Consider the following 25,704-nt stretch of genomic DNA (forward strand, 5'->3'; position numbering starts at 1 on the left):
TTCCCAGCCTGAGCTGGGGAGGGTGCGTGGGCGCCGGGCGCAGGACGCAGGGCGGATGGGGTGTGGGTGGGGCAAGGGCTGAGACAGTCGGGTGCAGTTGGGCCACCCAGGCCGAGTGTCTTGTCCACTCCAGGCAGGCTAACGTGCCTCCCGGTGGGTCACCGGCAGCACTCGTCTCTCCTTGCCTCGCCAAGTTGGCAGACCCTTCCCTCCAGGCTAGCGCATACACACCTCCCCAAACTAGGGCTCGTCCTACAGGCTCTGGAAAAGCAGAATTTTTTTTAGAGCCCTCAACCACCTCCCCCCTCCAGTGGGCAGCCAAGGAGAGCGGGAGGCGGGGGAGGGGCGGGGAGTCGAGGCGACGCAAGTGGGCAGCTTTTCAGCGCCGGCGAGGCGCGGGAAGAGGCGGACAGACGGTGGGAGGCTCGGTGGCACACCTGCGGGGCCGGGCGCCCAGAGCAGCGGGCTGCCGGGAGCGGGACGCGCCCAGCCTCGCGGGCGGCCAACTTGCCGTGATCCCCTCCCGTCTGCCGGACGACCCAGCACTCGGACGCCGCGGAGGCGTGGAGAGCCGGCGAGCCCAGCTGGGAAACCCGAGCCGGGAACAAAGAGGGACCCGGCTGCGAGCGTGCGCCTATCAGCCGGGGCTCCGGAGCAGCCTTGGGGCCCAGTTCCCGGAGTGACGCCGAGGACCTCGCTGGCCCCAACCGCCGGTGTCGGCGCAAGAACTTCACTCTTGGCAAACTTCTGCGCTTCTTCTCGCGTGCTCCGCCACCCATCTCCTCCTGAGGCTGCAGACCACCTCCACGCTTTTGGAGGAGAGAAGCCGAAGCGAAAGGCTCGGAAACTCGGAGCTGCAAGCAGACACCGCCAGCTCGGCTACCTCTTCATTTTTATTTTACTCCCCCCCTTATTTTTCTACTCTCCAGGAAGTGGACTTTTCATTCTCTTCTGATTGATTCTCCGGGCCCTTTCTCCGTCTCCGCCGGTGCACACGGAGCCTTGCTCAGCTCCCCTCTCCTCTCGGGAAGCAAACTTCTCAGCATTCAAGCCATCTACAGGGTCGAGGCGCGCGGGGACGCGCTTCGGGACCCCGTAGCCCCACCCTGGTGCGCTCCGGCCGCGGCGACCTGGGGATAAAGGGTGACCTCGGCCCGGCCCGCCACGCGTGCAACACCCGGAGCCTGCGGCGCTCGTTTGCCCCCCGCGCCCCTGGACTGAGCTCCACGACCCCGGCACTGACGCCCCAATCTCTCCTGCTGTCGCCGCGGGAGCTCCTCCAGCGGACCGGGGATTACACGGCCGCCGGGATGCCCCAGCTCTCGGGGGGAGGCGGCGGAGACCCGGAGCTCTGCGCGACGGACGAGATGATCCCCTTCAAAGACGAGGGTGACCCCCAGAAAGAGAAGATCTTCGCGGAGATAAGCCACCCGGAGGAGGAAGGCGACCTGGCCGACATCAAGTCCTCCTTAGTGAATGAGTCTGAGATCATCCCGGCCGCCAACGAACACGAGGTGAGCGCACTACCGGTCGGGGAAGCTACACAAGAGAGCCACTGGGTCCCTGGTTAGCGGTGGCGTCGCCGGCGGGAAGCTTCTCCCCGAGCCCCGCATCGGTTGGGAATGCGACGCGTTAAAAGCTAAGACTTGTAAACAATGCCACGGGGAAGTTCGTGCCGAGCATCAAAAACAAAGTGCACCTCTGCTGCGCTGTTCCGGATGGATGCGCGGCAGACGCGCGATAAACCGAGGGCGCAGCGGAGCGCGGCCACAGCGGGAGCCTAAGCGGCTGACGTGGGCGGCTTCCCAACCGCCTTAACGCTGGGCCGTGGGGGGACTGTGTGGGGCCGGATCCAGGGTCTCACGGGCGGGTGGTCGCGAGTAGCGACCGTGAGCCGCGGCAGAGCCTTGCGTGCGCTGAGCCTAGCAGTCCTGCGATCGCGGACACCACTGCTCCAATTCCCATAGTTTAAGGAAGGGGGAACTTTTATTTGGGGTTTGTCAGGGCCCAGATCAGGCCTCCAGTCTATGCACAGAGAAAGGCAAGCTGTGCAGCAGCGGAAGCGCTTTATCAGATCTCAGGCTGCGCTGCAAGCGCGCCAGTAACCCGAGAGGGTAAATAGAGACACGTGGGTGTAGGCGCCCAGGGCCGAGAGCGGGCAGCGCTAGGCTATTTCAGGCGAGCTCTGGGCTAGGGGCTGGGGGAGGGACTCTGACACTTGACACCCCCCTATCCACCTCGTCCAACAACTGGGAGCTCCTCCGGAGGAAATCCGGTGGAAGAGGCCTGACACCCAAAAGGTTTCACCCACGCTTTCTCCCTGCAGAGAAACTTTGGAGGTATACCCTTTTTCCTTAAATGGCATCCTTCCCCCAAAAAGAAAGCGCGTGGTTTGGGGGCGGGGACATTTTGGGTCTTAAACTGCACGTTTAAGAACACCTCGGAGTTCTCTGTCCGGATGGCAGGGGTGAGTACACGTTTTGGACGGGTGGGGACCTCAGCTCCAAGGAGAACCCGTAAAGGTGTTCTTGAGCGCGGGATCCAGGGTGAAGATGGAGTGCGGGGGGCGGGGGCAAGGTGCACCCAACCTCCTCTTCCATGAGAGATCCGTGAGTCTGTGGGAGGGTGAGGTCATCTGGAGGACACAGGCCCAGGGAACGAACCAATAATGTCCAGAGCACTCAGGCTTTCTGCCAAACTCGTGTCCTTGTAGAGCAGCCTCTTTCTTCCTCTCCATTTAGCTTTTCCTTCCTCAGCCCATAAATGAAGCTGCCACCTGCTTCACATTTTCTGCACTGCTCAGGTCTGGGGAGACAGCCTGATGGTCTGGCGGTGGGGGTGAGGAGCCGCGCCCCAGGACGATTGAGCAGGGGAGACCCCTACTTTGCACGTGGTTAAGTGTGCATGGATGGCAGTTACCAAAGCTGATGTTAACGGGGTTGCTTCTTAGATAACCCAACTCTCAATTTTCCCCCCTTTAACCACAGAATAGTTTTACTTTGCCCTTGTCAGCCTGCACCCAGTCAGCCCTACTGGGCTCTGAGGCCTGGTGGAGCTCTGGGACAGTTTCCTTAATACCCCATTGGAGTGCTTGGCTTGTTTATATTTAAAATGACATTTTTCAGCTGCAAAATGACAATCAGCCTGCTTTTAATCAGATCTAATTGAAGCAAACAGAGTCTAAAGAGACTATCAAAACGATCAACCCCGTTAGGTCTATCAGTGCCTCTCACGCCAGGGTCCCAAGTAGCCTTGGTAGGTTTTGGTAAACAGCAGTCAGAATAGCACACAAATCATTACCAGATTTATTATGTTTTCGTTGTCAGTATTTCTACTTTTTGATCCTGAGGAGATAATAATAGCTCAAAAAATACATGTTGAAATAAAGATTCCACAGTTCTGCAGCCTCACTTATTATCCTTCCTATACTAACTAAATGAATGAGTAGAGTTAGCATTGGTCGTGTGTTGTCCCAAACTCTAAGGTGATTTTCTTTCTTTTGGGTGGGGATTCATGCTGTTAGGTGGCCCGTCAAGCACAAGCCTCTCAGGAGCCCTACCACGACAAGGCCCGGGAACACCCCGATGACGGTAAGACTGATTCTACCACAGTCCACCGTCCCCTGGATGTGTGTTGTGTGTACTGGATTTGTTCTGCTACTTTTATTTGCATTCAAGAGACCACGACCAAACGTGATAAGAAGACGACCACTATTTTACAGAACGGGAAAGGAAGCATGGGCCATTTCTGATTTTTCTCTAATGTGTGTTGCAATATTTAAAAAACTGTCCTTGAGTTAGAAGCCTTTGGATTTCAGTGGCCTTTCAGATTCTTGGGGTTGGGGAAGCAAATGTCTCCAGTGAGGTGGGTTCCCTCGCAACAATAACAGTTTTGAGTGGATTTTCATTTGCAAAATGTGCTGCTTCCAGGTCACTACAGCAAGAGGGCAGGCAGTGAGGAAACAAGGCTGAGTAAAGCCCAAAGGCAATCTCACTTATAAGAACAGAAAACTTACAAGTTGAAGCTGTGTAGCAAGCAGGGGAGACTTTCTTTCAATTTCTGATGCTTGCTAAAAACTTCAAAAGTTGTGAGTAGGTACAAAGTTTTTATTTTTAAGGAAAGCTCCCTATGGCTTGAAAAGAATCAGATAAGTGGTTGCATTTGCTTGCCAGCTGCTGTGCATTTGTGGTGTCTCTTAATGACTTACCTATCACCTGGCCACACTAGCGTGTGGGTATCTACAACTTGCCAACCAGAGGAAGGGCTCAGGGACAATACAGCAGGCCTCCGTCCTGGTGACAGCAGTCACATGGATTAAAGTACATAAACTGAACACATGGATTTCTCTGGCTGACAGATGAAAGCATACATAAAAGCCTTCCAGAGTGAATCCCTTATAAATGTGGTCAGTTGCTCATAATCTAGATATAACTGTGTCACTTAGTAAGTAATAGGTTAGAGTTTTTGAGTTTGCCTGAGAGGAGAAATGTAACGAGTACATATATGTTCATGTCAGCACATATATGTGTATACAGATGGATGGCCTAATATATTTATATTACAGCTTTACGATTGTGTGTCCTCTTTCGTGTTTCTGTATTTCTTAGTCCAGTTTGTTAGGATTAAGTTAAATTAGATGTATAATACTTATTTTCGTAAAAGCATCAGCCAGTATTGGAAGTAAATTGAACCACATGTTTTTTAAAACATCTGGTGCACTGCTAAGCCTTTTAAGAGAATAGATGCTGTCAGTCTAAAATACAGCATAATAATCCAGTAGTGATGTTTATAAACAAATCTTTATGTAGAACTTCATTTGCTGTAGAACTATTCTATTTTTTTCTAGTGAAAAATACAGTGGTACAAAAGGGAAGACTGTATACATTATTGACAGCTCTTTGCGTTCTCGCAGGAAAACATCCCGATGGAGGACTCTATAACAAGGGACCCTCCTACTCCACTTACTCTGGCTACATGATGATGCCAAATATGAACACTGACCCATACATGTCCAATGGATCCCTTTCGCCACCCATCCCAAGGACAGTGAGTACCGTGCTGATGTTGCCAGTTATTCTCAGAAGTGCAAATTGATTTGTTTTCCAGCAGAATGTTGATGGTTTTGTTTTGGAATACGTTGGAAAGGCTTCCCAGCCAGTCATTGTTAAAGTAAGAGTTGCTGCGGGGAGTGAACAGTGCTGCCTTCAAATAGTGCCATCTTTGATGTCTAGCATTTGGAATTTTAGCTTCCGGTTTGTTGCTTGAGGTTAATAAATAACATCTTAAAGTGAAATTTAATGACTGTCAAAACAACAAATCCATGATTGTGAGAATTGTGCTTTTCATACTGATGACAGGGAAAAATGGATTCAGTCTTTCAGTTAACTAGAGACTGATGGTCTTGCAAGGCCTTAAGCCATCTAGAGGAAAAACTATAGGCTCATTTAGAGCTGAACATGCAGGTTGTCACTTTGGCTTTCAAAAGTGTCTCACTTTATTTTAATGTTAGCTACTGTTTGTGAAGGGTGGCTGGGCTGTTTTTACTTCATTGTCAGTTGTTGAGAAAGTATCATTTGCAGATTCCTGATGAAAGTTGTTCCTTTTTTATCTCATGGTTCAGTTCACTTCTGAAGTTCTAAAACTCCAGTGGCAGCATAACTGCATTATGCAAATGTGTTGCTTGGAGGATTTCAAGTTTGTCACTGGATGACAGCTCCCTTTTTTGGAAAGTGGAAACCTCACTTATGGAGTGAGGATATGTCTGAAGAGTAGCTGGTATGGGATGTGATCCTAAATCTGGGGAGGGAGTCTCAGAATCATTCCCCAGCCTCGGGATGGATCCTTAGGGGTCCCTTCCCTCTAAGTATCTTTTTCTCCAGCCTCAGCTCCCTCCATCCCCTACCCGCACCTCTACCTCCCACCCCCCCGGTGGAATGCATGTGCGCCTTAGATCTCCAGGTCAGGGTTCCAGTCTCACTTGTTACTCTTGGAGGCCAAACCCCCCCATCATAAAAGGAGCCTGGGATCTTTGTCAGCTGCTGACAAACTGAAAAAATCACAAGCAACTGGGAGAGATGGTGTCCTCAGTGTCTCTGGGGACAGAGGTGGAGGCCTGGTCCCCAGCCAGCAGTCACCAGCAAAGTGTTTGATGTCATGCTTTTCCTGCAGCCCTCGATGGTCAGAATGAGAGGCACAGAGCTCTGACCACTCTGTGGGCACTGTGATTACACAGGTAGTGCATTTATTTCTCCACAGATTTCAAAAGATAATTTGGCTTTCTCAAGTAGGGGATAAGTAACACTTTTCTAATTTTCATATAGCAGCCAAGATGGAGCTCTCGGGGACTGTGTGGTGGATGCCGTAGGAAAAAAGCTATTTCATATTCTATTTTATTTTATTTTATTTTATTGGCATAACTGGGGATTGAACTCAGATCCTTGGCACTTGCCAGGCAAGCGCTTATTCTACTGAGCCATCCTGCCTGGCCCCTCATGTTCTATTTTAAATTGATTTTTCAAATAGTTGGTGATATTTAGTGTTTAACTAAATGATAGTTAATGTGAAATGCACAAATAGACCTTAAAATGTGAATGAATTAAGCAACAGTAGTTTAATGTTTAGATACCACCCCCAAACAAATGCTTCTGAGTTCTCAAGTTTGTGGAAGACTTCCTATTTGTTGAACTAGATGTGCAGGTGTGTCACATATTCCTTTCGCAGTTGGGCAGCATTCTGGTTGTTGTTGTTCTTGGGAGAGAAGATCTAAGTATGTTTTACATACTTGAGGATTTCTTTTTTAGGATAACAAATCGTCTTTGAAATCAAACTAGTCTTGGTAGTAGTAAAAGCCACTGGTATCACCTACTTCGTTTCAGCTAGTTTAAGTTAGTTCGTTTTTACGCCATTTAATCTTTAGCAAGATCAGCTACTTCTTTCAAACAGTACTTTTTGTAAAGTCAGCAGTGTAAAAACATTGGAATTTTGTAAATAATTACTAAGAGTATTGAACAGTCAGCTTTTCTTGAAACCGCATTCTGCTGTAGGCTGCCATAGGGTTTTCCCCCAACCCTCATGTACTGGTCATTTTGAAATAGTGATAGAATGGAAGGTCTTTGTTGCTGGTGTCTGTATGAAAATTTTGAGGGCAGCAAATCAGTTATTCATTGCTTCAGAAGGGCCTGGGATATAGCTCAGCGGCTAGGCCAGATTTGTGGCCAGAATCAGTGTCAGTAGGCAGAACAGCGGACAGGTGTGATCAGGAAGTGGCTCCTCATCCACACTGTTGGCTGAGGCTTTGCTTCATTCTCTTGCATGTTAGAGCAGATTTATTTTAGCCTGTTTTCTTAAGATATTCTGCACTTTGCACAATTCCAGAAGCTTCTCAGTTTTAACCACAGGCCTTTGTCAGTTTTGTTTTTTTTAATGTCCAACCGAAGTGAGTTACAATCTTTGGTTTTTAATACCTACCAGCTGTTTTTTAATGTGTCTGAGATCAAAAACACTTTAACCGGAAGGCAGCCTCTCTTTTTCACCCCCAGCCACACTCTGCCTTCGTGTTCTTTAATCCTGTCCCCAGCAGGCTTGAGTGTTTGTGTCCCTGACATCCTCAGTGATGACTTTCATCAGGGTGTCAGGCAGGCGCAGGGTGACCATTTGTGCTGGGGTTCAGGGTGGGAGCAGCAGGGGCCTCCCTGGGCCTGGGATTTGCATTACAACTACTTGTTTACTGCATCTGTTGGGCCTGGGAACATCTGGGGCAGGGAGGGCCTGGACCACCGTGTCCGCCTGGACCCTTCTGTGCGCAGACCAAAAGCTAGCCAGGAGTCTGGCCCGCAGAACTGCTTTTGCTGGAAGCTCTTATGACTCCTCGTGTCCTTTTGGATGAACACTGGCACATGCATGTTTGTGCAGATTTTACCTACAACCTAAGTGCTGTGCGGTTGGGAAGGTGCACCTTCACCTAGTCTTCACCACTTCTGTTGGGAAGTTTTGATTGGCGAATTACTTCCCTCTAGAGCTGGAATTCTTGAGGATATCACCATCTGTACCAGAGACCTTGTGAATGAGCCTCTCATAGAATTTTAAGTAGTTCCCATAAATTGAACCTAAGAAGAAAACACCTGAGTTATGCATTTGGTGACAATGTGAACTTTTCAGACACTGAGCCTTGGTGGGACTGGTCTCGTGCAGGGTGCTCAGGGTTTTGGTGAGGATCCTGGAGAGCTGATTAAACACACAACCTTGCTTTCTCTAAACCTCATATATGGAAATCCCTGTCGGCCAGTGGGAAAATAGAAAAAGGAAAATCCTAGTCCTCACCCTGGAGCTCCTGTCCAAGGCCAGGGGCTGAGGCCCCTGGGAGTGTTTGGCTCGCCTGACCTCTGCACCTTGTTCTGTGGTCTCAGGCTCTGTGCTGTGAGACCACAAACCCATTTGTCCCTGCAGCCCAAATGTTTATCACCTCAGAGAAGCCCCTCATTTCTCTTCGGATGCCCAGGAGTGAGTGGGGGAGTGGAGCTGCCGGAAGCAGCTTTCTGCATTGCAGGTTCTCTGTGATCTTTCTTTGAGAGAATTTTAGGTGGGGAAGGAAGATGGCAGATGTCATCACGGCGATCATTTCTACTTTTATTTCTTAAGTTGGAATTGCTATCAGTGTGGCAGGAGTTGGTTCTTACTGAATTCAGTCAGTTCTGGTGTGTGATTTTTTACTTTAGGAAATCAGTATGTTGGTTTTTGGTGACCAACACAACTGTGTCTATGAGACCTTTTCTCACCCTTGTCCCACGGTCCTGCACTTGCCTACAAGCAGGCCCATTTCTCATCTGGAGTGGAGGAGCTCAGGTGGGCTTTATTAAAACAAGACCTCTGACCCAACCTACCAAGTGGGAAGGGGACCAAGCTCTGGGGGGAGTGGGTGTGGAGAGGAACGTAAACAGAACTGAGAGGTCTAATGCCCACCGACCAACTCCTCATGAGGAGTGGCATCGTTATGTACAGCCAATGTGTACTTTAAACATAAAAACTGAAGCCAACACCTCCCCAGCCTTGACTTTGAAGCGCCCCTACCCGGCACAGGCCTCAGGGCCGCTCTCACCTCTGCCGCTGTTTGCTGTCCAGCAGCACTTGTTCTGGAGGATTGGCCCAGAGCAGACTTGAGAGAGAGCACCTTGCCCCTGGCTCTGTCACGACCTGGCCTTGTAGCCCTTCCAGGACTTCCCTGGGGCATAGGAGAGCATTTCCAAACTGTTCACTTTTTTAAAATAAAGTAATTTGGTTATTCCTTTAGGCAGAACTGTGGGGCTTATGTAATTGAAGTTTTTAAGCAGTCAGGTCACTCTCTTCTTCTCCTATTCCCTTTTTCCTTGTTTATGTATTATAGACACTGTTAGATTTTTTTCCCCTCTTTTTTTGGTGCTGAGGGTTGAGCCCAAGGCCTTCTACCGCTGAGCTGCATCCCCAGGAACTTTTTATTTTTTATTTGAGACAGGGTGTCATTTTGCTGCCACTGTGGTCAATGGCTGACAGGAAAACACATGCTTTGTTTGCAGGTAAAAGTAGGGCTGGCATCTCATAGGTGCTGCCAAGGGTTGTTTTTAAGAGGGGATGTTCATTTAAATCCAGTCCTCATTAAAGCCTTTGCTTACGGACTATGCCAGGCTGAGCCAGGCTATAGGAAGCTGCTGTAGCAATCAGGAGACTTGGTCCCAGCAGGTCCTTGCTTGCTTAGAAGGGGGAGCCATTGAGCCGCAGATAATTAAAGAACATGTTTTAAGAGCTGTGCGTGTTGGTCTATATCTTCAACCCCAGCTCCTTGGGAGGCTGAGGCAGGAGGATTGCTTGAGTCCAGAAGTTTGGGGCCAGATTGGGCAGTGAGACACCATCTCCAAAATATATGTATAATATATGTATTATACTGAATCTTTAAATATATGTGTGTGTTTATGTATACATATCTATATTTTTGGATTTGTGATTATCTCTTATATATTAGGATTGATGAAGACACAGTGTAGGAACTGCAGACTGTGCTGTAAGCCCTTGATCGTCTTAAGCCTAGGTGCCATGGAGTCACCAGGACTCAGATGCATCCCGCAGGGACTGTAGGGAGAGGATTGCAAACCCAGACCTCCTGCTCTGGAGCTGGAACCACGCACACTGTTGTAGGAGCCTGGGTAGAGGTGGAGCGTCCCTGCAGGCAGAAGAACACATCTAGCACAGTGCCCACTGCCCCCAGCACTCAGCCCGCTGACCCGGTCCCTGTGCTGTGTACCGAGTGCCTCCGTGCATTTCCGCCCTGGGTCTGGTGACCGTGTGCCTTCAGTCCCTAGGACAAACCTGCAAGGGCAGCACCCAGCAAGGATGAGTCTGGGTGACCACGCTCACAGCCCCACTCCTGGAGGCAAGGACTGGCGAGAAACACTGAGTGTGGGGCAGAAGGTCTAGAAACGTGTCTTATTTGTAGCTGAACGGGGACAACTGAGTCTTTAAAAATTCAGATAATCGATCACTCCTCTCCCTACTCCCACGTGTGGTGCCGTATGGGACCTCCGTAAGCTCTACAGGACTCTCAGTCTTCACTGTGGTGATCTACCTTTGTGGTGATTTGTTGATCCCTTTAACAAAGATGCCTGTGGCTGCTGTACTGGGCCAGGGGAAAGAGCCTAGGAAAGAAGGGTAGATGTGGGAGGGTCCCTGGTGGCGTGGCTTCAGCGCAACTTCAGTTTTGTGACAAGGTTTTGCTGTGTAGTATAGTCTGACCTTGTACTCACAGAGATCTTCCTGCCTCAGCCCTTTAAGTGCTAGAATTACCTTCTACATGTGCAGTACCACATCTGGCCTCAGCTCTGTTAGCCGCTTCTGAATGAAATAATCATCAAAATAGGAACTGCACATATACCCTGCAGAGACATTTTTATAATTCCTTTTTTTTTTTTTTTTGAATCCTGAAAACTATACTGTACACTATCAGCTGCTGTTGATAGCTGACCATCTATCAGCAGGATGGTGATGAGTTAGGAGGTAACCACAGTCAGCCCGGCTTGATGAGACAGCCCAGTAAGTGTGCTCCTTTATTAACCGTGTGCAGGGAAAGTTTCAGGCGTGTCTTTTGGAAATTTCTGTATGATCTCTCTTTGTCAAAACAGATGCTCTGTGAAAGCAAAGAGAGGAAGGTGTCTGCTAAACAGCCTCACCTTTCCTCTGACTCATGCAACTTGTCCTGTCCTTAGTGAAGAGACCAGGGGTGTCTGGGTGACTGCGGAGAAGCTGGCTACGAGATGGAGAGGAGCAGGGCTGGACTGTAGAGATAGATTCCTTCCTGCAAGCTGGCCCAGAAGGAGGGACACAGTTCAGTCCATCTTTGCTCAGTTTCCCCTTCAGCTCTCTGAGAGAGGAGCCTCTGTCCTCTGTGGACAGCAAGTTAGGAGACCTTGGGGACAGAGCTCAGCGGTAGACTGGCAGGTAGAACTCTTGATTCCACTGCTCAAGCGGGGGGCAGGGGAGAGGAGGGGTAGCTGTCTGTGGTTACTATTCCTGGCCAAGCATGCTGTGGGCAAGGGCCACTGAGGCTCAGGTTAACAGGTGCATGTGTAAGTCAGGTGGGGCCAGAGTCAGGACCCCCAGGTGCTCAGGAGCCGTGTTTTTCACAAGCTGAAACCTGGTCTTCGTCGCCTGGATGTTGCCACCTCCCACGTGGCAACTTTGGGCCAGCACTACACTGGGTGCCATTTCTGTGGGTCCAGTTGCTGAGGACCTTAGTACTGTCCAAGGCTGAGGCCAGGCCCCTGGATTGTCCCTCATTGGCACACACAGGTCACACACTCCTGCACCTCCAACAAGCTCTGCTTGGTCCTGTGCTGCATTTGGGGCAAAGGCTGCCAGTAACAACTGCCTAGACCTTTCATAGCCACCTGCTCTCCACCCTCAGCTGCACTCAGCTGCATTCCCAGACCATACCAGAACCCTTGTCCAGGTCCCTGTGCGTGAGTCTCGGAGCTCAGTCCTCCTGAGATGTCCTTTCCTTCCTTCTGCCAGCATTATCTTGTCCATCTGTAGAGGTCCAGGGAGGAGCCCTGGCTCCTTCCTCACCAGGAGGAGTGACTGCACCCCGTGGTGCGTCCCACGGGGCCTACTACGCCTCTGTACTGCCTCTTGGATGTTCCTGCAAGAGAGGACTGAAGATCTTCCTCTGCATGGGAAGTCAGCACAGGGCAGTTCCTGTCCACAGCCCCTCGGAGAGAGCCTTAATCTCCCTGGTGTGGACTTCTTGCCCTGTCCTTAATGAAGAGGTTAGAGCTCCTGAGGCTGATGACCCTGCAGAGCAGGCCAGGGAGTGGGAGGTCAGCTCCAGCAGGTGTTAAGTGCTGTGACTCGCAGCCACCAAGTCAGGGGCCAGGAGCAGCCCAGGTCTCAGCTGGCAGGGCGGGTACTGCCATGGCATGCGCTGGATGGTGTTGAAGCAGTGGATTCCTCACTGGGAGGATGGGAGCACGCCCTGACTTGGAGGGGTTTTTAGGAGAGAACCTCACGGAGACAGGTGAATGCCTGGATTCCCCTGATGTTATTTTTGGTACCAGTAGATGTTGTGACACCGCAGAGAACATGGGGCTTGAGATGACCTCCTAGACATAGAGAGGGGGCAGTGGATGGGCTGAGGCTGTTGGCCTGACGACCAGAGGACAGTGTTAATGTGGGTGAATTAAAAATAGGACTACACTGGAGACAGAGGTTCATGAGGTCAGCTTGGGCTTGTTCTTTTCTCTTTGGACAACAAAACATTCACCAAGCCTCAGAACCAGACCCTTTTGCGCTACGACATCTCATGGTCCGTACTTCTATTTGATGCAAGTCAGCGCGGCCTCCCAAAATTGCTGTCACACTTCCCTGTGAGGCTTTCTGCATCTTGTCCTGGACCTCTGTGTCATTGTGAGACAAAGGCACCATGCCTGTGGGTGAAGAGAGCCATGACCTGAATAACGGACCAGCATTTAATATTTACTAGGTGCACCTTGCGTACTTCAAATCCTCATCCCAGCACTGTGAGGCGGATGCGCCTAATCCCATCCTGCTTCCCATGGAGAATCGGGACTGCAGAGAATGACTTGGTTGGCCGTAACTCTACAGTTTAGTGTGTGGTAAAACTTGCATTCAAAGCCAGGTATGCCTGGCTCAGAAGCTGGGACTCAGTGCCTAAGCCAGTTCTTTCCGAAGGGTACACAAAGTGCTCCCCAGTCAGCAGTCCTCTGGGGAGTGAGGTAATCGTTATACTACTGTTTCTTAAATAATGCGAACATCTATAGTTCCGGAGCGACCGCTCTAAGAGCACTTGAAAGCTGCCACGTGATTGCTCAACATGTTCTTGAAAATTCCCAGCAAAAACGTTGCTCACCAAGTGTGTCAGATATATTTTTGAGGAATGTCTGGTTTTATAGGAAGTGGTAGCTCTGGCCCCTTAGCGCCCCGAATGTCATCATGTCTTAAGGACTGAGTAGGAAACAAGCTGGATGACCAGAGGTGTTGTGGCTCGGAATCTTTTTTGATAAAAAAAGGATGCTGGCTTCTCATTCGGTAACAACTGAGCGCTGACAGGCGAAAATTACCCAAGAGGGTTCTTTGCACATCAAGTGATACACATATAGGCTGTGCTTCACTTCTAGAAGCATCTAGTGGTGATTTTTGTGGCTTCCTCTTGCTAGGGTAAGAGAAATTACTTCAGCATTAACTAGAATCCTGATCATTCCTGAGAAGTTGGGACAAAAAATTTCCTTTAAAAAGTGAAGCAACATTTTTTTTTTTTTTTGTTAAAGAGATATTTATTAGACACAGTGTTTTCTTTCTCTTAAAAGGAAATGTTTTTGGTTGTTTACTTAAAGTAATTGTTTTTAAGTCGGGAAAACCTGTGAAGAAACAGAACAATTTCATAAAAAGTACCTGCATTTTTAATCATTCAGATGTAGTAGTTTCATTTTTTGATGTACATAGACACATACTTTCAGCTGTTCCTTTTCTATCTGTGTGTGTAATTCAAGCATTTTTGATGAATGAAGTCATAAAACTGTGCTGTGCTGCTCATTTTTTTCCCATTAAAATATAGCATGTGTGCTCATGTTTCTGTGTGAATAAATACAGGTCTCTGTCATCATTGGTAACGGCCAGCTACCTTCCATTTTTAGTCATGGATGCTAAGGTCTTAGAAATTATTCTAATTAATGCTGTTGCGAAACTGTGTTAAGCTATATCTGTAGTCCACTTTTGATATGTCACTTGCTTTTTCATATCTCTTGGGGTTGTGAGAGCCTTTTACGTACAATGACTGTTACAAATTTTAATCCATTCCTCCTGAAGTGATTTAGAATTACTGTACATCAAAATTAAACTATTTCTGTATTTTTTATAGCTGTATAATTGAGATCCACCTATGAACTTATTTGTTTGGTTGTTTAATTTTTGTCATTCTGTAGTTGAAGTCAGGATCTTTGCACTGAGCTATACCTGTGGCCCCCTTTTGCTAAAGCTTTGGGACAGAGTGCCCCGCAGTTGCCTCCCTCATGCTGGAGTTACAGGTGAGCACCTTGCCCAGCTTGCCTGTCAGAGAATGGGATCAGCTAGGTGCTTGTGAGCTGGACGTGTTTCCCACCCTTAGTTTGGGTCATTATTCATATCGTACTTCAAAAGCCAGGATGCCAAGGAGGCTCTTTGGACCTTTCTGGACGGCACAGTAGCCAGCAGGCATATCTTGTCCCCTCCAGGGGTCAGAAGACACCATGGTTGTCACATCTCTGAACAGCCCTAGGGCTTCAGGTTAGGTTTCCTGGTAGGATGAAGATAAGCACCAAGAATGCTCATTTCAGAAATGATGGATGGCTCATCGCATAACCATCCAGTGAAGGTCATTGTGTTGGGCTGTTGCTGGTGTGTGACAGTAAAGGCTGACTACCTGACCCAGCACAGGCCTGGGGAGGCCCGAGGGAACTGACACTCTGGTCTGCCCTGGAGCCCCTTGGTCCACCCTTCGCCCCAGGTCCCAGGACTGTGGCTGTCACAGGCACCGTGCTGCTGCTCCCTGCTTCTGCTCATTGCAGTCCCTCTGGGGCTTGGAGAGAATACTTGGTTTGTACTTGTGGAAAATGGCTGCACAGACAGCTCTGCTTGGGCTTAGCCAGGAAAGTGGCTTAAAGAAACCTTCTTCTTTTTTTTTTTCATTAAAAGGGCAGGAGATTCAGTAATCTGAGACTAAGACAGACCCCAGAAAAGTTCCCATATAGAGTGTTTTCAGGAGCACATTTATTAGACACTGCTACCCAGTAAGTGCTGGCGAGGTGGCCCAGACCTGCCTCCACTTCATGGTGTGGGTTGGGTCACCGAGGGCTGCACATCCACAGCGCCCTGTGTGCACTGTCCCCGTGAGTGCTGTGCTGTTGTCCTCCTTGACCGTGTGGAGGGCTGGGCAAGCAGAGTCTCCTGCAGGAAGCCAGGTCCCCTTGTCTGTCCTGTACAGAGGCTGCACCTCCGCCCTTTAGAAGCCAGAACCCCACTTCAGGCTCAGGTCCTGACCTGCTGCATAATGGGAAAATTGCTTGAACTCCCCCGCCCTTGCCCTGTCTTTGCAAAGTTGAATGTCCTGAAGACAGTTGGAAGCATAGCAAGAGGTGACTGTTTCAGAAATTGTCTCACTTGGTTATCACAGGTGGGAAATCTTTGGTCAAAACACACAGCAGGAGCCCTGGAGTGTTAGAAAGGAGGCTCCCGTAGGTCCGTGAGCTCCAGGCCAGAGAGTGCTTGAGCTCAAGTCTTCAAGACTGTTTGGTGAGGAATGAGAAGCCAAAACCAGTGAAACTATGGTGGATTCTATTGACTAGGTTTTCATGAGAGCATTTATAGGCATCTAGGTGGGGGTCACTTAGAGAGTAGAGATTAAGTTTTTCCAAAAGAAATTTCCACCTGAGGTGGTTGGGTCTCTGCAAAGAAAGTAGATGTGCCCTAAGACCCTGTTGGATGAAGTTAGTAAAATACTGCTTGGCTTCTCTTTTATACAAAGCCCAAAGTATGAATAAAGAGCAAGTAAAAGATGATAGGAAATGGGAAGGGGACTGGGAGATGGAGCAGAGCGGGAGGGGGCGTCAGTAGACGTAAGGTGTGGCACGTATGCGTGGACTGTCATCATACAGACTGCAAACTTGCACTAAGACTTTTTAAAAAATCACATAGAAATTTTTTTAAAAGGAGAGAGGCCTCAGGCACACCTGTGATGCTTGCCTTTGTCTGTTGTGTCAACAGTTCTGATGTAAATTCATGATATTTGTGCACTGGTGAAACTTGATAACACTTGGCTACCTACCACAAACCTTTAAAAGACTTTCTCAGAATTTTAAACTTTATTGCTAAACTCAACAAAAACATACCTAAGAGTTAAGAAAGGTGCTAAGAAAGAGGGTCACCACACAGGTTGTTAGGGGGACCTCAGGAGCATGGCTGGCCACCCTGCTGGCCAGAGGCAGAGCACATCTGCCTTCATGCCCTGGTTTCGTCAGGACCAAAGGCTTCCAGGTGCACCTCTGTGCTTTCCATGTCCTGGAGGAGGCAAGCTCTGCTGGTGTTGACGGAGTGGCTCTGGGTGGCATCTCCTGTGTTATAGCTTCCTGGGGTTCTGGGAAGTGCAGGCTGGGCCCAGCAAGCGACCTCTGGCCCATCCATTGGCCGTGTGACCACCACAAAGGGTACCGTTGCAGCCCTGCATGCCGCCTTCCTGCCTGCACCTCTCGGCCCCGTAGCCACAGGTGCTGGCCCAGGAGCCAGGAGTCTGGAGCCCAGGGAAGCCTCAGGAACAGGCACTGAGCCATACAGGGGTCCTATTCCTAGGCCTCATGTTTAGGGAACTCTTCTCTAGATATTTTATTTGAGAGAGGAGGAATTGTTTCACTTGTTTATTCAGCATTTTTTCCAGTGGTTACTCACTTTTTTTTAATTGATTTTTTTTTTAAATTGAGATACTATTTGTATACATTTAATGCACAGAAAATGTAGTCTGGGTTAGGGGATGCATGGTTGTGCAGCTACCGCTACTGTCCATTTTAGAACATTTTATCACCTCCAAAAGCATCCCAGGCCCCCAAGCTGCCACCCGCAGGCCTAAGCAACTACCTATCAATTTTCTGTCTCAAACCTCCCTGCCTGGGATATTTCATGAAAACAGAATTAATACACTTACAGTGCAGAGTCCTTTGGGACTGGCTTCTTTTACTCAGCATAGTCATATCACTCACTAGATAGCCAAGGTTGGCCTCCAGCTTGTGGCAATCTTCCTGCCTCAGCCTCTTAAGTGCTGGGACTAAAGGTGTGCATCACTGTGCCTGCCGAGGTCTATTCTCTAAGTGGATAAGGACCAGCACAGTGAAGAAGGGCGTCCACCAAAAACCTGATCATCATTTTTGTTATGTCTGAATTACACTGCTTAGCTACCTAAGTGTCTAATAACTCCAACTACAGTATTCTTTCATAGCAGTGTTTATTATGCTCCTTGATGGATCCTGGGAGTCCTTATGTTATGTAATCATTTCCGGCTATTTTTGCTCACTCCCTGTCAGCTCTTGTGGAGTCTCATCGGCTGAGCTATAACGCACGCAGGCTGTTGGGGTTGGCATTGGACTGTTGCTTGACTGCATGGGCCTGTACTGATGCCATCATCTGAGCCAGAGGGGCCTTTGGCACCTGACACGCAGGACAGGCAGACAGTGGCCATCTGTGTACTGCATGCTTTTGTAAAGCTTAAAATGTCTCACGTGAAGGGTCTAGCGCAGTTGTGGCATTCCTGCACGCTGGTGGGTGATTCGGTGGTCTCTGTCATACATTACTACCCATAGCTCCAGGAAGATAGCTTGGGAATTATATTCCTCTTTGACCCAGGGGTATTTCTGGCAATCTGGCTTTCTTATGTTGCATATGAGGGACTGTTTAGATGAGATCTACAGGTGATGCAGCATTTTGGAGACTATACACGCCTCCCCAACCCCACCCCAAACTGTGTGGCCATGCTTCTTGGCTTTATAGTCACCTGAGGGTTGCTTGGGGTCACCTGGGTTGCTCTGCCTTAGCCTGTGGGTTGCAGCTGTTTGACCTCAGTGTCCCCCAGCTCGGTGATATCATTTGGGGTCATGCTGCCCTTGTGGTATCCCCTGCTTCCTCTTGCCCATTTCTGTGGGAATCCTGTTTCCCTCCTCTCCCTGGCTTGGACATGTGTACTGGCCTCTCACTGTTTTATACCAAGAGCAATCCTGTTTGTGCACATGGCAGAGCTGACCCGGACACAAGCTCTGCCGTGCTGAATATCTAGAGCATCCAACGCATGCGTGTTCTCCTGGGTCTTGGGGGCAGAACTCCTGGCCACTCTCCAGAGAGCACTGCCTGACAAGCTGGTGGTCACTTGCTTGCTCCAGGGAGAGGACAGCAAGGCAGTTGCACTGGGGACTGTTTGTTTCACAGGAGTCTGGGGCCAGCTTTGTTCTTCCCTGAAGCAATAAGCAAAGGAAACAGGCTTACGTTGCTGCAAGGAGTTTGGGCTGGGAGAATTCCTTCATAGCAGGAACCGGTAAACACAGGGATGGTTTATCAGAGGAAAGCACGGACTCCAGAAGTGGTTGTCTGTAGGACAGGATGGCAGTGCTCACCTGGAGGCCTGCAGACCTGGGGCTGCACCCTGCCCCATCCCCAGCCCTCACCTCTCAGGTGATTTTCTTTTTAGCAAGCAGCATTGAAACCCTGCAGCTCTTTCAAGAGATTCTATTCTTTCCTGAAGGGAAAATAAGCAAGGTGGCCTGCAGACCTGGAGGATAACGAGTCCCCAGTGTGTGTCTAAGGCAACCACCTTCCCTCCCGTCCCTATTCTGCCAGTCTGTGCTGGGGGCACAGGAGGGTGTGGCCCTGAGCTGCTTGCTTCTCCTTGCCAGGCTGCCTGCTAGGAAGGTGCTTGGGGCCCGGGGCTAGCGACTGGGGCTGCCTTCTCTCACATGCTGCCCCCGGTGACTGTGATTCTAAAGTCAGGCTCCTGCGCGCAAGCCCTGAAGCCTTGTGGAGTCTGGAAGGCGTTCAGGAGAGGCTGAGGGTGCTCTTGAGCAGGACGGCCCTCCCCTGGCTTCTTGGGTTTGGCCGAGCCCCCAGGTTGCTTCTGGTGCTATTGTCCTCCTCACTTTTCTGTAAGAAGGAATGAGAGAATCATAAAGAAGAGGTTTTTGCCCAAAGATAAGGAATGAAAAATCTTTCATAACACTGCACTTATGTCCAGTTTTTTCTGAGGATGGTAAAATGAGATAGCATTTTTATTTTGTTTTGTTCTTTAGGAAATGATCTAGACTCTGGAATGCTGATTCCAGGCTTCTTGCTGACTTTTGCATCTGCCATTCTGAATTCAGATTTCACAGTTAGTGCCTTTTCTCCAAAACAAAACCCAAATGACCAGTAACATAAGTAAAGCTGTGGCCGGCAGACGGAGGCAGCCGGCTGCGGAGGGCTTTTCCACTGTGCAGCTCAGCGTCAGACAGTTTTTGCAAAGATAATTTACAGCTGGGCACCTTATAGCTAGGGCTGTTGACTCAAAATCCTCCCAGACAGAGGCAGCTTTTGTTCGCCAATTACTTGGTATTTCAGAACCAGGAGGGTTTGTGCAGAATGAAAGGCGGCAGCTATTTCAGTCTTTTCTTCAATGTCAGTAAGTTTTAGCATTTTGCAGACTTGGAAGAGTAGAAAGCAGTCAGTTTGCTGCCTGCTGCCACCTGTGTAGACAGTACTGCATCTTCGTGTAAAGGGACTTACTAAGTAAGATGCACTTAACCTTGTCATTTCTTTTTAAATTATTATTTTTCGCTTGTTTCATTCCCCCATCTTGTCGCTGTGTTACACTTGGACATTCTGTATTGAGCTATCTCTATTGATCGGGACAGGTATTTTTTTAAAGCATCAATTTCAACATTAGAATATCAGCAGGTTCTCTTCCCGGTGGGTAGAGGTCATTGGGCGTGGACAGCACACAGGTGTAACAGTAGGAGGAAACAGCAGTGCCATGTGACTGATCTTGTTCTCTAAATTGATTTTAAGTGTAGCAGTAGATTGCTTCCATAATGTGCTTAATAGAATCAAAAATGTCTTATTTAAAGAATGAAAAATAGCTTCACCCATACTTTCTGTTTCAAGAGAGAACGGAACGCTGGTGTAGATGCAATTTGGCAATCCAAGTGTCCGGTGGGGCCTTGCCAGCCGGGTTTGTGTCTCAGTTGAGAAGCTCCAGGCAGTCTTCTGCTCTTCTGCCTTGTATAGGGAATTGTGCGCTTGCAGTCTCCCAGGTAAACCTGTGGTTTATTAAAAATGCAGATCTCAGTTCATGTCATTGGCTGGGAGGGAGCAGGTGGAGGTGGGCAGGTCTCACACAGAGGTGCCCAGTCACCAGGCATCAGGTGTCCCCTGCAGTCCCCAGCCCTAGTGCCCATCTACAGCTCCTTTCCAATTGGAATCAGTTCCCCAAGCATTTTCATTTTGCCTTCATGGCTTGCAAAAGTGTGTATTTAGCCATCAGTTCGTTTTGTGTGGTCTGAGTTATAAAATGCCCCCGCTGGTTTTTCCATATGAAAAACATGTTTTTCATTTGTGGAAACTTATATAATTTTTTTTTTTCTCCCTGGGCTTTTCTTTTGTGCTGCTTTAAATGAAAAGCAAATGTATTTCCCTCCCCTTCCCTCTCGCTTCCCCACCCCCCATCTTTGCATGTTCCAATTACAGAGTTGTGAAAATAAGTCATCTTTCGGCTTTTGTTACTTTAAAACAGTGATGGGTGATGTCAGAGTGGATGCTAAAAGCATCTCGGACGCCGGCAGAATGCGGTGCAGCTGCATCCAGGGAGCTGCTGGAAATGGGCTCAGCGCATAAAGGGTTTCCATATTCCCAGAGCGCACAACCGCTCGCGGCCTTGGCTTTGATCTCTTCAAAGGCTGCTGCCTCCTCCTAGACGAGGGACTTGGCTGCCACTGGCTCGCATTGAAAAAAGGCAGAGGTCTCTATTCAGGCAGAAATCAATCACTGTGCAGAAACAATTATGTGTAATTCAACCATCATGAAAACAGGACGAGATTACGGGTTTGTTACCTGAGTGACTGTGGGGAGGACAAGAGCAGGGGACACTGGAGCCCCGCTGACACGCCGCATCACGGTGACAATTATAGACACGTGAATGATGTGGCGGGCGGGGGAGGCACGATGACAAATGCCGGTCATGCTGTCCAGCAGAGCAGAAAATGAGGTTACAATTGGGAGATAATGTTTGCATATGTAGCCATATTTTAGCAAGCTGAGCAACTTCGGGGAGCAGACCCTCAAAAACTCTTGTGGGTGCTTGCGTGAGTCTACACAGATGCCGGCAGGAGACTTCGACACAAGCTGAATTTTAGACAAGAAATAATTCTAGTCATTGGAAGATTGGACTGGAAGACAGAAAGCAACTCCTGACTTTGGGCTGTTAAATTTCTTAATGTGTGTAGAGCCAGCACAGAACTCTGTGAACACAACTTAGTTTCTAACCTAATATGTGTAAGAGTGTCTCAAAATATTTTGGGGTGCAAGAATAATGTTTGTTATGGAGCTGTACATCTGCCTCACAAAAGCATCGTGCTTTTTCATCTTGATCTAAGTCTTGTGGCGAATTGATTTTGTCGCTGGTACCATCTCCCCTTGTTTTCGAGTGTTATTTTTCTAAAGCAGCCTTCTGAAATGCGTTCAAGTTTCCTTTCATTGTACATAAAAGCAAGGCGTTTTTTTCTACATAGGAAATAACTTTTTTGCTTTAAGCAGAAGTGTACTTAATCTCGGAGCCCTGGCATACAAAGCTCTTGAGGCATTTATTTTTATTTCTACTCGCTCTGTCGCCTGACAGAGGCATAGAAGTATCCTCCAGTCTGCTGGTGAGCCAAGCCGGGGGTGGGCTGAGGGTTGGGGGACAGTCAGATGAAAACCTAGATGGCTGATTATAAACTGGTCTTGCTACCGCTCTCTGAGACCCCGGCCCTGGGTTTACCTTTTATGCCCCTCCAGCTGAGACATCAGAGGCGTGAGAGCTGCTTTGAGTTGCAGAGCTTCAAACAATAAGTCAAAAAAAAAAAAAAAAAAAAAAAAAAAAATCAATCCCCTCCAGTCCCCGGGTGCAGTTATCAAGAGATAAAAGAGAAAAATAAAGTTATGCTAAAGCAGATAGAGCCAAAGAACAGATACGCCAAGGAAGCACAGAGGACAAGTATGGAGCTGAGTGGGCCTCGTGTGAGCTGACATCAATGAAATTTTATCTTATCAGAAAGTTTTCAGGTTGCTAGTTTTGTTCCAGCTCCATCCAGTCTGCTCCAGGCTGCCTGCAGCACTGGCTTTAGCAGAGTCGCTTCCCCCCTCCCTCTTAAATATAACCACATAGGAATTAGATCACATTTCACCAACGGTAGCTGCCTTGCCCTGGACTTCAACAGCAAATTAGAGGTGCTGATAATCCCCTGATATTTTTGAATATAAATTGAAGGGAGTGTGTGTGTGTGTGTGTGTGTGTGTGTGTGTGTGTCTTTTTTGATGTTTACTGAAAGCTGAGATTTACATGAAAAGTCGGGCCAATCTCTATAGTGTGTGTTCTTTCTTCAAGCTGAATTTCTAAGGACATTGGGAAAGCCCCCTGCATTGTGTCTGAGGTAAGAAATCTGTTTTTCTTTTGTTTCTTGTGGGTACTGTCAGCTGTTTCTGGAGATTAACTCTCTGAAGCACCTTGGCTAGCATTTGGATACCTGTGCCAGATTGTTGCAAACCCAAGTTACAGTTTAAAAAAGTCTCACATTTTCAGCTATTCTTCTGGAATAGTAATGGTTTTGCTTAATAATTTGCTTGCTGTAAGCATGTTTGCTATCATCCTAGCCCCAGTAGTAACCTTGGTCGTTCACAGAACAGCAGCACAGGTCTCTGTCCTCTCCTTTCCTCTGGGTCCTCTTTTATTTTCCATCTTGGGGATGTGTTCTTGTGGATAAGGCCAGAATGGGGACCCCTGCTTGTGTGTTTGTCACTCTAACCACTGTACTGCCCATGCTGTGCCTTGCTGTGAAGTCTGCTGCTGATGGTGGCGTTTCATAGCCCTGCAGGACCTCCATTTTTTGAGACAAGATTTCTCTAGTAGTTCAAGGTGACCTGGAACCCACCGTGGAGCCCAGGCTGGCCATTTAATTTGTGGTGATCCTCCTGCCTCAGCCTCCCGACTGCTGGTATGAGAGGTGTGCACCGCCACGCTTGGCTCAGTTTCGAGTTCTGAGAGAGAGACAGAAGACAGTCTGTGTGGCTTCCAACAACTGCATGCTCTGCTATTTAAGGAAACATGCTTAGTGTATAAACTATAGTTAATCATTTGAGTAAAACTATCGTGATTTTCATTTGTATAGTTCAGATGACTCACTGTTTTGAAAATTAAATAAACGCAAGTGGAAAACAACCAAACACTGCTGGTTGCAGCTTTTCTTTCCCGGTGTCGAGTTAATGAGCAGAACAGTGCCCGAGCCATTGCTGCCTGTATAAGGCTTCTCTTAAAAACTGAACGAATGCACTTCATTGGAGACAGCAGTGCTTGCAGTGTGGGCTGGGGCCTCAGAGCAGCAAGGAGCGTCACTCTACTGCTCCACGACCCACCGCACTCCGAGTGGTGGCTGTAATCCTTAAGAATTTGTCCTCGGAGTCTCCTCCAGGCAGGGCTCAGCCCGCGCCCCCACCATAGCCTTCTCTGCCATTTCTTCCCCGGATCCTCTTACTGTCCTCACAGGCATCTTTTGGGGTGCTGTTAGCATTGGCAGGAAGGAAGTAGCCCGTGCAGCACCCAGCTCCTTGCCCTGCATTCCTGGCAGCTTCAGCCCCAGACCTTGCACAGGCAGCTTCTGCTCCAAGGAGTTGGGGGAAAGAAGCCAGCGTCTCCCACCCCATAATTCCCGGAGAGACCTTCAGCCAGCAAATGGTCAGCCCAGTCAAACATTTAAGATACACCAGCTGCTTCTGCGTAGAAATGTACCTGCTAGATACATTGTGAGGCACGCTCACCCTTGCGTGTGTTGTGTTGTGTGTGCGCTTGCCCGTGTAACACAGGAGTCCGAGTGCCTGTACTCAAATCCGAGCTCCACCACCCAGTGGCTGCGGGGCCTTGTGCAAGCTCCCTGCACTTCGTAACCCTCAATTGCCTTATCTGTATAATGAGAATAATAACAGCGACCCGTGGGACTGTGCAAGATGACACACATGCTCAGCATGCCAGTGAGTGTTGCTGTTGTCTTTGGAAAATGTCAGCTTGGCGTGCAATTACAACTTTTACTTTTGCATTCTGTTACTTGTTTTGGGATATAATGCCTCCTTCATCTATGTGTGTTGGACGTGTGGATTTTCGCCTTTGACCTGTGCCTAGTGTAGAGCCCGGGGTGAGAGGGGAAAAGTTGATCTGTGTGTGTGTGAGAGACCTAAGGCTGCACCTCTGTTGCCGAGGCGGAAGATATCCTGGTGGGCAGGGCCATGTGCTGCTGCGACTCCTGCGAGGATGTGCAGGGCCCACGGCTTGCTACGCTCTAGATTTCTATAATTTGGAATTACGTTTTCCCCTGGACTTCTTCAGATACGAAGGGAAAAACTGGCTACTTCTTCTCCATGGAAGCAGTGTCTACAGTGTGGCGCGTTCTCCTGTCAGGTCTGTTCTGTCAGACTACATCACCTTGTCGTCATTCCTGGGTCAGCGCCTCAGTAGCAAGCCCACATTGGGCAGCGGGGAAGGGGCCCAATTTGCAGGTGAAATGAGTTAGGGATCTAAAATCACTCCTATCCAGGGAAATTGTGGCTGTGGCAGTGTAGAGTCCGATTCATTGGTTTTTGAAGTTTTTCTGGGGAAAATAGGACCAGAGCTGGCAGGGTAACTGAATTTGCTTCTGTTCATTCGTCCCCCAGCCCTGTGCTACCGGCTGCCGAATCCACACTGAAAACCCAAGGTGCAGGGTGAGATGGCTTTGTGTTGCTGTAATCATTACATGGACCTTCTGTTTTAGTAGGGAATGGCTAGCTTTGATGATTTGTGTTGTGTTGCTTAAAAAATAACTAATTATTCTTTTTAGGTCAGGATTCTGTGCTCTTGAAAGAATCATTATTTAGAGGAGGGGCACAAAACTATGTTTTAATTAATGTTAACTGAAGTCAGTTTTGAAGTATTTAAAATACAGAAAATGGCTGGCTTTTTGACAAACCAAAAGAAATTTAGTTTGCATTAAATAGCTTTATCCTTAGCAGAAATTGGACCACACAACCTCTCAGATAGAATTAAAGGAAGACTTAGAGTACACATTGGTAGTGATTTAATTTTCAGTGATTGGATATGTGATTTCACAAAATTTGGTAGACATAGTTTCTCTTCTGCTCTTTGGAGCTCTAAAGATAAAAATCTTATTGGGAGGCAAATGACTTTTTTTTTTTTTTCAGAATCGGGGATTGAACTCAGACCCTTACTCTTGCCAGGGAAGCATTTATTCTACTGAGCCATCTCCCCAGCCCCTAGGAAATGACTCTTAATCATTAAGTGTGTTATTCATGCACTCTTAAATGTTAAATAGCATAAACATGTGCCACATCAGCCATAGCTCAACTTTGGCAGTTACAAGGCCCCGAAAGGTTTGCTGTCATCTAATC

General features: G+C 48.4%; 1 protein-coding gene across 6 annotated transcripts in view; it reads left to right on the plus strand.

The window, feature by feature from the left end:
• Positions 1-420: 420 nt before the first annotated feature.
• Positions 421-25,704, plus strand: part of Lef1 (lymphoid enhancer binding factor 1) — a 102,411-nt gene continuing 77,127 nt past the window's right edge. For 4 of the 6 annotated variants that reach the window (XM_023710059.1, XM_004626691.3, XM_004626690.2 and 1 more), the window contains exons 1-3: positions 421-1,514; positions 3,524-3,590; positions 4,913-5,046. In XM_023710059.1, coding sequence (XP_023565827.1) covers positions 1,311-1,514; positions 3,524-3,590; positions 4,913-5,046 — 405 coding nt within the window. In that variant the 5' untranslated portion in view covers positions 421-1,310. Of the gene's footprint in view, positions 1,515-2,318; positions 2,468-3,523; positions 3,591-4,912; positions 5,047-25,704 lie in introns of those variants that run through there. The other 2 variants (XM_023710061.1, XM_004626692.2) reach the window with 2 other exon arrangements.

Source organism: Octodon degus, unplaced genomic scaffold, assembly GCF_000260255.1.
Source record: "Octodon degus isolate 3935 unplaced genomic scaffold, OctDeg1.0 scaffold00016, whole genome shotgun sequence".
Classification (NCBI taxonomy): domain Eukaryota; kingdom Metazoa; phylum Chordata; class Mammalia; order Rodentia; family Octodontidae; genus Octodon; species Octodon degus.